The 16,077-nt window shown below is 52.6% G+C and overlaps 2 protein-coding genes across 2 annotated transcripts; one reads left to right on the top strand and one right to left on the bottom strand.

The window, feature by feature from the left end:
- The first annotated feature begins 5,235 nt into the window (after window positions 1–5,235).
- PCSK1N (proprotein convertase subtilisin/kexin type 1 inhibitor) lies at window positions 5,236–10,060 on the top strand. The gene is made up of 3 exons (XM_030934417.1): window positions 5,236–5,449; window positions 8,811–9,283; window positions 9,699–10,060. The coding sequence occupies exons 1-3, from the start codon at window positions 5,336–5,338 to the stop codon at window positions 9,892–9,894; spliced, it is 783 nt and encodes a 260-aa protein (XP_030790277.1). The 5' UTR covers window positions 5,236–5,335; the 3' UTR covers window positions 9,895–10,060.
- A 1,062-nt stretch (window positions 10,061–11,122) lies between these two features.
- ERAS (ES cell expressed Ras) lies at window positions 11,123–14,575 on the bottom strand. Its single transcript, XM_010361085.2, has 2 exons — window positions 14,545–14,575; window positions 11,123–12,061 (listed from the first exon to the last, which is right to left on the bottom strand). The coding sequence occupies exon 2, from the start codon at window positions 12,016–12,018 to the stop codon at window positions 11,317–11,319; it is 702 nt and encodes a 233-aa protein (XP_010359387.1). The 5' UTR covers window positions 12,019–12,061; window positions 14,545–14,575; the 3' UTR covers window positions 11,123–11,316.
- Between the last annotated feature and the right edge of the window lie 1,502 nt (window positions 14,576–16,077).

The following is a 16,077-nucleotide window of genomic DNA, read 5'->3' as shown; positions in this document are numbered from 1 at the left end:
ATGGCATGATCTCAACTCACTGCAACCTCTGCCTCCCGGGTTCAAGTGATTCTCCTGCCTTGGCCTCCCGAGTAGTTGGGATTACAAGTGAGCACCACCACGCCCGGCTAATTTCTGTATTTTTAGTAGACATTGGGTTTCACCATGTTGGCCAGGCTGGTCTTGAACTCCTGACCTCAAGAGATCTGCCTGCCTCGGCCTCCCAAAGTGCTGGGATTACAGGCGTGAGCCACCATGTCCCACCTGTTTTATCTTTCATCCATTTGTCCTTGGGGCGCCTGTCTTTTTCTTTTTGATTTCTCAAAGTCTTTTCTATTCTGTTTGTTTAACCTCTTGTCATTTCAGACAGAGAAAACATCATTTCCCAACCTGGCATATCTGTTACTTTTCATATGGGGTCTTCATTAAGCAGAATCTGTAAACTGTGATGTGCACATTCTCATCAATATTCTTCCTTGTGCATGATTAATCCATGTTGTAATGTGTATCGGCACTTCATTCTGGTTTTTTGTTTTTTGCTTTTTGTTTTTTGTTTTTGAGACAGAGTTTCTCTCTGTTGCCCAGGCTGGAGTGCAGTGGTGTGATCTCTGCTTACTGCAACCCATGCCTCCCAGGTTCAAGCGATTCTCCTGCCTCAGCCTCCTAAGTAGCTGAGATTACAAGTGTGCACCACCACGCCCAGCTAATTTTTATATTTTTAGTAGAGATGAGGTTTCACCATGTTGGCTAGGCTGGTCTCGAACTTCTGGCCTCAAGTAATCTGCCTGCCTTGGCCTCCCAAAGTGCTGGGATTACGGCACCACACCTGGCCTCACTTCATTCCTTTTTTTTTTTTTTTTTTTGAGATGGAGTCTCGCTCTGTCGCCCAGGCTAGAGTGCAGTGGCCGGATCTCAGCTCACTGTAAGCTCCGCCTCCCGGGTTCACGCCATTCTCCTGCCTCAGCCTCCCGAGTAGCTGGGACTACAGGCGCCCGCCACCTCGCCCGGCTAGTTTTTTGTATTTTTTAGTAGAGACGGGGTTTCACCATGTTAGCCAGGATGGTCTCGATCTCCTGACCTCGTGATCCGCCCGTCTCGGCCTCCCAAAGTGCTGGGATTACAGGCTTGAGCCACCGCGCCCGGCCCCTTCATTCCTTTTTATGGCTGAATAATATTCAACTATACGGAGAAACCTCATTTTACTTATCTGTTCATCTACTGATGAACATTTGGGTTGTTTCCACTTTTTGCTATTATAAATAATGCTGCTTTGAACATTTGTGTACAAATTTTTGCATGGATTCTTATATACATTTAAAAATATGGCCAGGTGTGGTGGCTCATACCTGTAATCCCAGCACTTTGGTAGGCCAAGATGGGAGGATCACTTGAGCCCAGGAGTTCAAGACCAGCCTGGGCGACATGGTGAAACCCGTCTCTACAAAAAAATGCAAAAATTGGCTGGGCATGGTGGCAAACACCTGCAGTCCCAGCAAGTCGGAAGGCTGAGGTGGGAGGATTGCTTAAGCTTGGGAAGTGGAGGTTGCAGTGAGCCGTGATTTTGCCACTGCATTCCAGCCTGGGTGACAGAGTGAGACCCTGTCTCAAAAAAACAAACAAACAAATAAACAAACAAAAAAGCCAAAACAAAACCAGAAACCAAAAACCAAACAAAAACAACAACAACAACAAAAAAACCCACACAAACAAAACAATACATTTTATTACAGAAAGAGAGGATTAAAAATAAAACAAAATAAAAAGTACATTTAATTGATTCTCTTTAAAATATTCAGCTGTGATTTAAATTGAAATTACATAGAAATTATATATTAGTTTGGATAGACTTGACATCTCTATAAAACGAAATTGCCTCATCCAAGAACATGAATTGCGTCTTCATTTATTCAGATGATCTTTTTTCATTTTTGAGACAGAGTGTTGCTCTGTCACTCAGGCTGGAATGCAGTGGCACGATCTCGGCTCACTGCAACCTCTGCCTGCCAGGTTCAAGCAATTTTCCTGCCTCAGCCTCCTGAGTGGCTGGAATTACAGGCACGTGTCACCATGTCCGGCTAATTTTTGTATTTTCAGTAGAGATGGGGTTTCACCATGTTGGCCAGGCTGGTCTTGAACTCCTGATCTCAGGTGATTCGCCCGCCTCGGCCTCCTAAAGTGCTGGTATTACAGGCATGAGCCACTGCGGCCAGCCTCTTTTATACCTTTTAATGGAGTTTTAACTTTTTCTCCATAGAGGTCTTATCCTAGTCAGACTAATTTTTTATTGCTGTGTAAAGAATATTACCACAGGCCGGGCGCGGTGGCTCAAGCCTGTAATCCCAGCACTTTGGGAAGCCGAGACGGGCGGATCACGAGGTCAGGAGATCGAGACCATCCTGGCGAACACGGTGAAACCCCGTCTCTACTAAAAAAATACAAAAAAACTAGAAACTAGCTGGGCGAGGTGGCGGGCACCTGTAGTCCCAGCTACTCGGGAGGCTGAGACAGGAGAATGGCGTGAACCCGGGAGGCGGAGCTTGCAGTGAGCTGAGATCTGGCCACTGCACTCCAGCCTGGGCGACAGAGCGAGACTCCGTCTCAAAAAAAAAAAAAAAAAAAAAAAAAAGAATATTACCACAAAGTTCACAGCTTTTAAACTATATACATGCTATATTATCTCATGGTTTCTGTGGATCAGGAGTCAGGGTGTGGCTTAGCTGGATTTTCTGCTTATAGTCTCAGAAGCTGAAAATCAAGGTGTCCACTAGGGCTGCTGTCTCATTTGAGGCTTCCCTGGGAAAGGATCCAATTTCAAGCTCACTGGAGTTCTTGGCAGTATTCTGTTTCTTACAGTCATAAGACTGAGGGCTTCAGTTTCTTGTTGGATGTCAACTGGAAGCCACCCTCATTTCCTAGAGTTTAAGGCTCCCCAAAGTGGCCACTTGCTTAAACCAACAAGGCAGTGAGAGTCTTCCACAACGTGGTCGTTTCAACCTTATTTATTTATTTAGTTTTTGAGACAGGGTCTCACTCTGAGGCTCAGGCTGGAGTGCAGTGGCGAAATCTTGGCTTACTACAACCTCTGCCTCCTGGGTTCAAGCAATTCTCATGCTTCAACCTCCTGAGTAGCTGGGATTAGAGATGCCCCCCACCACGCCCGGCTAATTTTTGTATTTTTAGTAGAGATGGGGTTTCACTATGTTAGCCAGGCTGGTCTCAAACTTTTGGCCTCATGTGATCCTCCCGCCTCGGCCTCCCAAAGTGATGGGATTACAGGCGTAAGCCACCATGCCCAGCCTCAACCTTATTTTTAATATGATCACATACATGTAATGGCATACAGTCAGTCACCCTTGGTCATGCACAAACTCAAGGACAGGGGATTATGCAAGCACGTGAACGCCAGATGGCAGGAATCATGGGGGCCATCTTAAGTGTGTTTTGATGACACCATTCCTGTGGATATGATCTTCAGGTTCACAAAAAGATTTATACAAAGATTTTCATTGTAAAGTTGTTTGTAACACTATCAAGATGAAGGCAGTTAGAGTCAATGGGTTCGATAGATACATCCACAGCACCATGAATGGATCTTTCTTTTCATCCCTTTAAGTTTATGCCATGTTTTCATATTTTGTTTTAATTCCAAAATGAAAATATCTGTACTCTTTTTTATTTGATTGTAACAGTGATACATAATTATTATAATTTTTTTTTTTTTTTTTGAGAAGGCGTTTCACTCTTGTCACCCAGGCTGTAATGTAATAGTGTAATCTCAGTTCACTGCAACCTCCGCCTCCCAGGTTCAAGTGATTCTCCTGCCTCAGCCTGCTGAGTAGCTTGGATTACAGGCATGCGCTACCACGCCCGGCTAATTTTTGTATTTTTAGTAGAGACGGGGTTTCACCATGTTGGCCAGGCTGGTCTCAAACTCCTGACCTCAGGTGATCCACCCGCTTCGGCCTCCCAAAGTGCTGGGATTACAAGCGTGAGCCACCGCGCCTGGCCTATTGTAACTTTTTCTTTTTTCAGACAATAGAAAAGTATAAAGGAGAAAGTAACAAACCATTAGTTACCTCCCCAGAGATAACCATTGTTAACATTCCCTCCCCAACATTTTTCGCCCTATGGATACACATTTTTTCAAGATCTTGTTTCCTTTGATATGTCATTTTAGTGACTTGAACTTATTTCTGGAACAATATATGGGTAAAGTTTATGTATATATGTATCTATGTATATATCTACGGAAAACAAGTAGATATAGACAGTAAAATAAAGACAGAGACAAGACAGGGGTTGCAGAGATGAAAGGAGAGAAAGTCATAGACAAGGAGAGACATGGGGAGAGAGGAAGACACAGAGAGAGCTGTGGGCACATAAGTACAGAAAGAGAAACACAGATAGCCATAGAGAAATAAAAGTATTGGGCCGGGGCCAGGCATGCTGGCTCAACACCTGTAATCCCAGCACTTTGGGAGGCCGAGGAGGACCGATTGCTTGAGCTCAGAAGTTGGAGACCAACCTGGGCAACATGGCGAAACCCCATCTCTACCAAAATACAAAAAGTAGCCAGGCATGGTGGTGGGCACCTGTAGTCCCAGCTACTTGGCAGACTGAGGCATGAGAATTGCTTGAACCCTGGAGGTGGAAATTGCAGTGAGCTGAGATCCGGCCACTGCCCTCCAGCCTGGAGGACAGGGTGAGACCCTGTCAGAAAAAAAAAAAGACGAAGAGACAAGGAGAGAATGGAAAGGAGCATTTATTGAGCTCCTACTGAATGTCATTCTAAACCTCCAAGGTCACTCTGAGGGAGGCTGTCAGTAGTAACCCCTTTACGCCTCTGAGAGCCTGAGCCTTAGAATGGCGAACTGAGCTGTCCATGGTCACATCACCTAGATTGAAACCATCTATCTCCCTTGGCGCGGGCCGGGCCCACTGCGGGTGATCCATTAACTATTTATCTAATGAACAAACTAAAGTCCATCTCCTCCCCAAGGAAGAGAGATGAGGACCAGACCCCCATTCCACTCCACTGAGTCCATTTTTCTTGCCTGTTTTCCTGTCTGCCAAGGTAACTGTAAGGTCGGTTGCCCCAGCAACTGCCCTCCGACTGCCATGGCAACCGCCAGCTCTCCACCTTGCCCTTTGGGCATCTCCATGGCGACGGGAGATCTGGAGGGGCTGCCAGTTCCCCGAGGCTGCGCCTGCGTCTGGTGGGGGGTGGGGGGGTTGGGGGGTGGGCCCTGGTTCCGGGCGTGCGCAGCCGCAGAGCGCCGCAGCCTCGCCAGCTCGCCCCGGCACTGCGCACTTGCCAGCCAGTCCGCCCGTCCGGAGCCCGGCTCGCTGGGGCAGCATGGCGGGGTCGCCGCTGCTCTGGGGGCCGCGGGCCGGGGGCGTCGGCCTTTTGGTGCTGCTGCTGCTGGGCCTCTTTCAGCCGCCCCCCGCGCTCTGCGCGCGGCCGGTAAAGGTGCGACTCCAGTCCGGGGCGGGGTGGGGTTGGGGGAGGATGCCACCGGCGAGGGTTGGAGTTGGGGCTGCGCCACCTCACCCTCGCCCGAGCCGGCTCCCGGTACGTGCGGAGAGATCGACGAGGGTGGCCTGGGCTCCGGGCGCCGGTCCGCGCCCAAGCCACGCCGGCACACCTGAGACCTGATTCTGTCTCTGCCTGTGCAGGTGGCGTTGTCCCGGGCGCCGCCGGTAACCTCGCCCTGCCCACCTTTCCGCGCCCGGTGCCTGTGACACTCTCCATGGCACTAAGGCGCTTTAAGAAAGGGCGCGCGCGCATCGGTGTGTGTGCGTGTGATGTGAGGACAGCGGTGTGGAGGTGTCGTGTCCTTGAAAGTGTGTATTCTTTGGTTTGAGCGCTTTCAAGTGTCCTACAAAGGTGCCGTGGTGCGTCTGGGTGTGTAGTGTGCGTGATACCGGGATACTTCTGTGCGCGATTCTTTTGTGGGCCCGATTGTTTTCTCAGTGACACCGTGTGTATATTTGTGAATCCTTATATGTGTGTTGGCATGGCCTATGGGCGTCTCTCTCTCTCTCACTCTCTCTCTCTGTGATTTCGTTTTTGTTTGAGAGGGAGTGGTCTTCGCATCTCCGTGTGCACATTCCGTAGTGGTTCTGTTGGACCAAGTGCCTGGGATTTCATTTGCGTGTTCCTGAGACTGTTTCTCTCTGTTTCTTTGTGGAGCTGTGTCATCCTGAGGAGAGGAGCCATGATGTCTCTCTGCTGCATTGTGTCTTTAAGGATGGTGCATGTCCTTGCACCTGGGTGGCTTGGCGAGTGTAACTGCAGGGGCAGCTGCAGATGTGAACGTGTGCAGGTCCTTACATGTGGCTGTGGCAGTGTTGGGCTGTATATGTGACATCTCCAGGCCTGTCAGTCCTCATAATGTGTGTGAGGCTGTGATTGCTGGTGAGTGTGACACCCCGGGGTGACTGAGGAGTGGTAGGCGCCAAGCAAGGGCACTTGCAGAGGCATCCTCCTCTAGCTCTTCAATACTGTCTGCATCAAAGATGGGAATTAAAAAAAAAAACTGTTACCTTATATCCGTGTAACAATGTGCTTAATATATATGTACAATGTAAAGAATGATGACAAAATAACTCCCCCGTGTAGCAGTCACTCCAGCTGAATAAATAGAGCCTGACCAAGAGTTAGAAGCCCCTGTGTGCCCCTCCCCATGGCAGCCCCTGTTCCCGCACAGTCCATATTCTATATTTTCTGTCCATTGACCCTTTTACTTCCTTACTTTTGTTTCTAGCTTATCACATATGTGTAGCTCTCAAAACAATCCGTTGTTTAGTTTTTCTTGCTTTTTGAACATCATTGAAATGGAATCATACTGGGTGACTGGTTCCTCGTAGTCACTAGGGGTCACTAGGAAGTCCTCAGGGTGTCTAGTAGTCTCAGGCAGTCTGCAGTGAAATTCTGGAACTTGGCTTTTTTTTTTTTTTTTTTTCCTTGGCTCTGCTTTGGTTGTGAGATTCATCCAAGTTTATGCTTGGTGGCTGTAATTCATTTATTTGTATTACTGCATAACATTATATCCTATGAGGACATCATGATTTATATATGTGTTCTCAATTTGTCGGTGGACATTGGATTGTTTCCAGGCTTTTCTTTCTCCCCTGCCCTTTTATGCTATTACAAACAGTGCTGCCGTCATCTGTCATGAACTTGTGATAAGTAGTGTATGTGCCAAAGCTACTCTGGGGCATAACATCCCAGGAGTGGGTCACAGGATATGTGCATCTTTTTAGATATTGTCAAACTGCTCTTCAAAATTACTTTGCCAGTTTAATTTTCACCAGCATAGTGTGAAAATTCCCATTTTTCTGCATTCATATCAACACTTTATATTATCAGACTTTTTGATTTGGGTCAATCTTTTGGTTATATTATGCATAGTGTCTCACTGGCATTTTCATGTGCTTTCCCCTGATTACTAATGAGGTTTTTAATTTTATTTTATGTTTGTTAGAGACAGCGCCTTCCTCTGTCATGCGCGCTGGAGTGCAGTGGTGCAATCTGGGCTCACTGCAACCTTGAGCTTCTGGACTCAGGTGATCCTCCCACTTCATCTTCCCAAGTAGCTGGGACTATGGGCGTGTGCCTCGCTCATTTTTTTTGGTTTTATTTTTTGTAGAGACAGGGTCTCGCTATGTTGACCAGGCTGGTCTCAAACTCCTGGCCTCAAGCGATCTTCCTGCATTGGCCTCCCAAAGTGCTGAGATTACAGGCATGAACCACTACACCTGGCCCAATTTTTCATGTTTAGTAATCATTTTTGTGAAATAGGTGATCATGTATTTTTTCTATTTCTGTATGAGTTTTTCTCTTACTACTGTTTAGGAATTCTCTGTATCTTCTGTGTACTACTCTTTTTTTTTTTTTTTTTTTTTTGAGATGGAGTCTCGCTCTGTTGCCCAGGCTGGAGTGCAGTGGCGCGATCTTGGCTCACTGCAAGCTCCACTTCCCGGGTTCACGCCATTCTCCTGCCTCAGCCTCCCGAGTAGCTGGGACTACAGGCGCCCGCCACTACGCCCAGCTATTTTTTTTGTATTTTTAGTAGAGACGGGCTGTCACCGTGTTAGCCAGGATGGTCTCGATCGCCTGACCTTGTGATCCGCCCGTCTCGGCCTCCCAAAGTGCTGGGATTACAGGCGTGAACCACAGCCCCCGGCCCCTGTGTACCACTCTTTTATTGGCTATTTGTGTTGCAGGCATCACTCCTTTTAAACATATTTATTTGTGGCCTGTATGTTTCTTTTTCAAACCTTCACAGTCATTTTTATGATCTTTTATTCCTTGCTCAGATTATTGGTACCCTCTTTTATTTCTTTAAACTTGTGGAAATTGTTTCAAAACTGCTTGAACTGAAAATTTGTTATTGGGTAATTTATTCTACAGATGAACTTGTACACATGCCAAATGGTATATGAACAAGTTTATTCATATAGTTCCTATTGTTCACAATATTAAATATGGAAAAATTTGTAACTGTCATATCTACCATCACTACTCTTATAAAGAAACTCGGTCCCCAGGAGTGGGGGTGGGGAGGGAGGAATTATGAGAGTCACCAAGGGATCACTGGCGCGCTGTGGGGCGGGGTAGGGGGTGTCTGGGGATCTTTGGTGGCCTTAAGTGTGTTTGGAGATATTTGGTGGTTTCCAGTGGCCTTAGGGGAGTCCGGGTATATTTGGATGGTCACGGTGCTTTTGGTGGCATCTGGGATGCTTGAGGCCCACGGAGCTTCCCAGGCTTGGGTCCCTGGCTCGACAGACGCTGACAAACTCTTTTTTCACACCTCATTTTCTCTCAGGAGCCCCGCGGCCTAAGCGCAGCGTCGCCACCCTTGGCTGAGACTGGCGCTCCCCGCCGCTTCCGGCGGTCAGTGCCCCGAGGTGAGGCGGCGGGGGCGGTGCAGGAGCTGGCGCGGGCTCTGGCGCATCTGCTGGAGGCCGAACGTCAGGAGCGGGCGCGGGCCGAGGCTCAGGAGGCTGAGGATCAGCAGGCGCGCGTCCTGGCGCAGCTGCTGCGTGTTTGGGGCGCCCCCCGCAACTCTGGCCCGGCTCTGGGCCTGGACGACGACCCCGACGCGCCTGCAGCGCAGCTAGCTCGCGCTCTGCTCCGCGCCCGCCTTGACCCTGCCGCCCTTGCAGCCCAGCTTGTCCCCGCGCCTGTCCCCGCCGCAGCGCTCCGACCCCGGCCCCCAGTCTACGACGACGAACCCGCGGGCCCGGATGCCGAGGAGGCAGGCGACGAGACACCCGACGTGGACCCCGAGCTGCTGAGGTGCCCGGCAGGGGGTGGGGAGGGGTCGGGTGCCTCCGTCCGGGGAGGTCGAGGGAGAGGAACTGGGCCGCCTGCTTCTCCCGTGGAGTGCGAACCTCTAAGTCCTGGGGCCCTAAGAGGGAGTGAGGTCCTGGATCCAGGGAGTCGGGGCAAGGATGCCTGGCTGAGTACTCAGTGGGGGAAGTGGACCCCAGGTCCTGGAAAGGGGAGAGGGAGGCAGGGAAGCCACCGTTTCTGGGATGAAAGGCGGGGACGGCTGTCTCCTGAAAGCAGTGGGCTGAGGACGCCTCCTTGGGGAGGGAACCTGTCCCCAGGCAGTATGTGGTTGTGGATCCTGCGTTCTGGGCCTCGGGGGTGGGGCCAGGGAATGCCCCACCGCGGACGCAGCCTCACTGCATTGCCTTCGGCCCTGCAGGTACTTGCTGGGACGGATTCTTGCCGGAAGCGCGGACTCCGAGGGGGTGGCAGCCCCGCGCCGCCTCCGCCGTGCCGCCGACCAGGATGTGGGCTCCGACGTGCCCCCTGAGGGCGTGCTGGGGGCACTGCTGCGCGTGAAACGCCTAGAGACCCCGGCGCCCCAGCTGCCTGCACGCCGCCTCTTGCCAACCTGAGCACAGCTCGGATCCCTTGCACCCTGGGACCCAGGAGTGCCCCTGCCATCCCGCCACCAGGACTGCTCCCCGCCAGCACATCCAGAGCAACTTACCCCGGCCAACCAGCCCTCCCACCCGAGGATCCCTACCCTCTGGCCCCACAATAAACATGATCTGAAGCAGCTCTGTGCTTGTCTGTGTGAGTGGCAGTTTCTAGGGGCTGGTGGTGCCCACGGTGGTGGTTGCCCTTAGACTAGGGGAGAGGATCCCCTACCCTGGGTTCTGCACTTTAGAGCAATCACCTGTTCAGTCTATGTCTCTCCTAGAGGTGGAGGGGAAGGCATCAACATGGACAATGGCAGTGCCCACGCGGATCTTGTGTCCCCCTTTTAGGCCTCACTTGGGTATGGGGATCCCAGGCTTTCAGGCCACTTTCAGGGCCTGCACCATCATCTTCCAAGGGACCATCCTCCTCAGGGCCAAGGGGTGGCTTTGTGGGGCACGTGAGTAGAGCTTGAGGTGCTGGCTGGGATGTCACAGGCACACATGAACACCTGATGCGGGGGAGAGAACGGGAGAGGGCTTCGCGCTGGGGAATGGGAGGTCCCAATACAGGCACACTCTTTGGCAGACAGGCACATTCTGGCAGGGAACTCTGAGAAGGCTGAGAAATTGGAGCCTGGATAGCCAGGTCACTAAGAAAGTGTATTTGCCAAAGTAGGATAGGTGTATTTCGTTTGCTTTGTAAAGCTTGATTTGCAATGTCTGTTTACCTATTTAGTTATGTAGTGTAGAGGCCTACCTGTACTCTTGCTCCAGGCCCTGGAGATACTGAGGGTTGCTGTGGCGGCAGCTGATTTGTGGCCATGGCCTTTGCACTGGCTATCCCCTCTGCCTTTGGATATCTTCAAGTTTTTGTCCAGATGTCACCTACTCTCTAGAAGGCTTTCCTGGACCTGTCACTCTATTCCTTCACCTGCCTTTAACATGTAGCCTTTATCACTATCTAGCCTGATGCCATATCTATAAGGGCAGGGATTTTTAAGTGTCTTGTTTGCCTCTACCTCCCTTGTATCTAAAGCGGAGCCTGGCACACAGTGGGCTCCCCCTGAATTTCTTGAATGAAAGAATTCTTACAACTCAAGTAACATTCTACCCAGTCTCACTCTCACCCACACAACACTCAGCCTGGAGGCAGCTTTGAAACCAAAAACACCATTTATTTAATTTTGCACAAAATCTCTCAACTTGACATAACAAAAGCAACATTAGGCACTCCCATGTTACCAAAAAGCCCCTCACCAAGTGAAAACAAGAGAGGTGTCCATCTTTCCCTAGTATACTGAATGTGTCCCTCAAAGCTAATTGCTTCAGGGGTCTCATGTCAAATAAACAATCACCCTGGCCTGGGGGGAGGTCTACATTTCTTGGCCAAGACCATCAGGCCACAGAGCAGCCACAGTGGCAGGTGGCCTTCTGGTGCCGGGCCTTCTCCCTACAGGACCTTGCCATGGGCTCCTTGGCCATGGCCTCCTGGACCCTCTGGATCTCATGGACCAGCAGGGAAAAGGCCTCCTCCACGCCTTGCCGTGTTTTGGCTGAGGTCTCCACGAAGTGGGCCCCCCAGCTGTGTGCAAGGGCTGCAGCAGCGGCATGAGCATCTCCAGCGGTGGTCACAAGGTCACACTTGTTGCCTACGAGGACAAGGGGCTGGGCGGGGTGAGGGCCCCAGGTGGCCCATATCTGCTGCAGCTGGATCAGAGACGAAGGGTCATCGAGAGCGAAGACGCCCAGCACACCATCACAGACAGCCAGGCACTGGTCACGCAGGGCCCTATGGATGGCCTGCCCTGCTGTGTCCAGCACATTCAGAATGCAGTCCCCACTGTCCAGAGTCAACTCCTTCCAGTAGGAATCCTGGATGGTGGGGTCGTGGTCCTCCACGAAGCACTGGTGGTTCAGCTGGATGGTCAGCGCACTCTTGCCCACGCCACTCGCACCCACCACCACAGCCTTGTACTCAGGAAGCTGCCTGCCAACATCCCTGCAGCGTGCCTGTGCCCGGTGGGTTTCCCCCTGGAAGGAAGGGCTCCATGTGGCCAGGCCCAGGTCGAAGGTGCCAGGCTTTGTTGGCAGCTCCATGACCCCAGCAGGCAGCTCAGGGAAGAGACTTGGGCAGCGGGCTCTGCAAGTGGGAAGAGAAGAAGCAAGACAACAGGCAATACATTAGGGGAGACCGTGTGAGGGCAAGGAGACAGTGGGGTGTCATTATTTTAACATTTACTGAGTGCTTATTGTGTGCTGATCACCTTCCAATTTGCGTGCTATATATATATGATTTGTGTTGTTTTCTCCCTGCCCCACGTCCCCCCCATCTCTCCTTCCCTCCTCACACGAACCAACAACTATGAAGTCTGGATTTCCCAAACAGCTTTATTGAGATGTAATTTACATCCCATCAAGTTCAGCCAGCTAGTGTCCAATTTAACGGGTTTTAGCATATTCATGAAGTTGTGCGACTATCACCATAACTAAATTTTAGAACATTTTCCTCACCAGAGAATGCCTATGCCCATGAGAGTGCAGGATTTTGCCGGTTTGGGTCACCATTGAACCCCAGCCCAGCACAGTGCCTGCCAGACAGTAGGGACTCAACATTCCCACCCCCAGAAGGTTTATGTTCTAAAAGGCAGAGGCAGATAAGACAATAAACCAAATAAATATGTCAGTTACGTGGTCTGTTAGCCATTATCATTAGAATGTTGTCTTTATTAATTATTCAACATACATTTATTGGGAACCTACTGTGTGGCAAGGACATAGAGGTGGGCAATAAATAGACAACAAACTGTAGCCCTCATGAAGGTTATATTCTGGTTGGGGTGAGAGACAACAAACTAGGTAAAAAAGTGGGCCGGGTGCAATGGCTCACGCCTGTAATCCCAGCACTTTGTGAGGCCGAGGCAGGTGGATCACCTGAGGTCAGGAGTTTGAGACCAGCCTGCCCAACATGATGAAACCCCGTCTCTACTAAAAATACAAAAAATTAGCCGGGCGTGGTGGCGGATGCCTGTAATCCCAGCTACTCGGGAGGCTGAGGCAGGAGAATGGCGTGAACCTGGGAGGCGGAGCTTGCAGTGAGGTGAGATCCGGCCACTGCACTCCAGCCTGGGCGACAAGAGCAAAACTCCATCTCAAAAAAAAAAAGTGAACTATATGTCAGTAGCAGGTGATAAGCATGCAGAAGGTGCTTAGTTCATGCCAGGCTTTTAAATTACAATTTAATCTCCATTCATTAATTCAAGAATCTTTCTTTGTGCCAGGCATTGTGGTATGGCAGTTAACAAAACAGACCCCAGTCCCTGCCCTTGTGAGGATTAGATTCTGGCAGAGAGAAAGAGACAATAACAGATAAGGAACAAGGAAGTTGCGTGTTCGAAGAGGATGGGCACACGGCAGGTGGTCAATTAGTGTTAGTTATTAGCAGCACATTCCCATTCACTCAGTGAATGCCCCTCGGTGTCCTTGGGCTCAGGAAGTGCCCCGCTTAGTGCATCCTAATGGCTGTTGCCACGACTCCCCTCCGAAAGCCTGGAGCAGCGGCGGTTTGGGGGCAGATGGTGGCTTCGAGGTTTGGTGGAGTTGGAGATCCGGAGGTCGGGGTCGGGGCAAGGTCCCAAATGGGGATGCAGCCTCGGCGTCCTCAGCTCTGAGGGATCCCTGGGAATAGTCACTGGAGACGCTGGCCCAGAAGGAGCGGGGGCGGGATGAAGAGAGCAGGAAGTGGAGGATGGAGCTTGGGGGTCCCCGACGGTTGGGGACAGGAAGAAGACCTGGAGGACTGCGGGGAGGGGCGAGGCAGCGGCGCACGTGGAGGGAGAGGTCTGCTTCTGGGGGTCCTGTAGGGGTGCCCGGCCATCTTTAGGGATGGGTCAGAAGGCAGAGGCGGGGTCGAGGCTGCCTCTTAAGTCGGGGTCCAAGCGGCTGGAGTCTGGGGGCGCCGACGGTGATGAAGGGGAGCCCGGGGACTGGCCGAGTGGCCGAGCGCAGCTCCCACCCCAGCTGCCTGGCGGGACCCCCAAACTCGCCCAGTTCCCTCGACGCGCAGGGAGGCCGCGGCCCTGGTCCTCACAGCCCCTCTCCCGGGAGGAGCCGCGAGGCGCAGAGGCACGTGCCAAGGGCACTGGCCCAGGGTCTCAGCCCGCGGGAAGCGCCGGGGATGGGGGGCTCGGTCCTCTCAAGTGGCACGGAGCCCCCGGTGGGTCCCCTGGGCTCCTGGCGGTGGCCGCGCGCTCAGAGCCGCCGGGACCAGGTTGGGGGGCTTCGTCCAGCTCACCGAGGCCGGCGCGCTAAGGAGCCGGGATCTGGGGTCAGGGCGGCCTCGCCAGGTCGCGCTTTCCTGGACGAGGCCGGGTGAGGTACAAAGCTCGGAGTGCGGAGGGGTCCCCGAAACCAGGGCTGCACTTCGGGCTCGGTGTGAGCAGTGTCGCCCAGGCATCCTGTCAAGACCCATTCCGACTCCAGCCCAGCGCCAACACCCGTCCCGGCAGGCCGAGTGAGGGGCCGCTCGCCCGGGAGAAGGCTTGGCGCTTGGGGGAGGGTCCCCTAAAGCCGGCGCGGGGATACCCCCAGGCCTGGCGGGGCCGGGGGCACCGGTGCCTCGCTCACCTGTGTCCGTGGGGAGGCGGGCGCGCTGGGACGCTCTGACAGGCCTGGCAGGGGTCTACGCTTGATCCCCGGGGCCCCCCCCCGGCGGCGAGTGGGGGAGTGGACATGCGCAGCTGCCCTCCCTCGGCTCCTCAGGCCGCCCACCCCCCTGCGCCGCGCCCCTGCCCCTGCCACTGCCCCGCCCCTGCCCCTACCATTGCCCCGGGGGAGCAGGGGGTCGTGCCCCCAGGTGGCTTGTGCACAGGTATGTGGGTGCCACAGCGGCCTCTAGGGGTGCGCGGACGGCGGCCAAACCTCCCTGTGTGTCCCCTACAGCACCTCTCCCTTGCTTTCCTGTTGGTGGTGTGTGTGTGGGAGAGTTGGGGGTCAGATTTTGACCAGGATGGCCTGACTTTGGGAACCGTTTTGTGGGAAGCTCTTTGAGGCCACAGAGCCTGTGCTGCCTCAGCTCCGTTTTTTGGTAGCTCTGGAGAAAAGTGGAGAGTGACAGAGGAGAGGTCATTCTGTCAGAGAAGAAAGCCCCTGATCAGAGGCGGCTGCCTGTCAAAGCTACACATTTCCCAGGTTCCCTTGCAGCTATGGCAACCACATGCACAGTCCTGATCAATGAGAGGGCAGCAGAGGTGGGGCATCCAGAGGGCTCTTAAAACAGGGCAGCCCCTGGCCCGGGAGTGGTGGCTCACACTCAGTGAGAGGGCAGTAGAGGTGGGGCATCCAGAGGGCTCTTAAAACAGGGCAGCCCCTGACCCGGGAGCGGTGGCTCACACCTGTAATCCCAGCACTTTGGGAGGCCGAGGCGGGTGGATCATGAGGTCAGGAGTTCGAGACCAGCCTGCCCAACATGGCGAAACCCCATCTCTACTAAAAATACAAAAATTAGCCAGGTGTGGTGGCGGGCGCCTGTAATCCCAGCTACTCAGGAGGCTGAGGAAGGAGAATTACTTGAACCCGGGAGGCAGAGGCTGCAGTGAGCCGAGATCGTGCCACTGCACTCCAGCCTGGGCGACAAGAGCAAGACTCCATCTCAAAAAACAAAACAAAACAAAACAAAAACGGGGCAGCCCTGGCCCTTCCCCATCCTTCCTCTTCTTGACTTAGTAAGGCTGTGGTGGTCAGCTTGGGATCATAAGATGGCCATGAAGACAAGTCCTGGAAACCTCAGCTCCTACTCCCTTGAGCTGCCAAAGCAATTCTCACCACGTGGGAGAAATTCAACTCTCAGACTGTCCTCCAATTTCCCACCTCCGGTCAACGGCAGGCACCCCTTCTGCCAAGAAGCTACCATGACCACCACATTCAAGTTAAACCTGGACCTCCCGCCATCCTGTCAGGCCAATGAGACAAATGGGGAAACAGGCCTGGTGAGGATACTTCCTGCTAGTTTTCTTGCCTTCTCAGCCTAGGGTGTGGGTGTGGCTGGGACTGGCTGTGAGGCCCCTATTTCTAAGGCAAGCACCCTCATTTCCTCATGGATTCTACCATTTCATATCATGGATTCTACCATTTCATCTCCCGTGGAGCCAGTCAAAATGG

Source organism: Rhinopithecus roxellana, chromosome 7 (genome assembly GCF_007565055.1).
Source record: "Rhinopithecus roxellana isolate Shanxi Qingling chromosome 7, ASM756505v1, whole genome shotgun sequence".
NCBI classification, from domain to species: Eukaryota; Metazoa; Chordata; class Mammalia; order Primates; family Cercopithecidae; genus Rhinopithecus; species Rhinopithecus roxellana.
The sequence above is the reverse complement of the archived record's forward strand: the minus strand, read 5'-3'. Positions and strand labels throughout refer to the sequence as shown.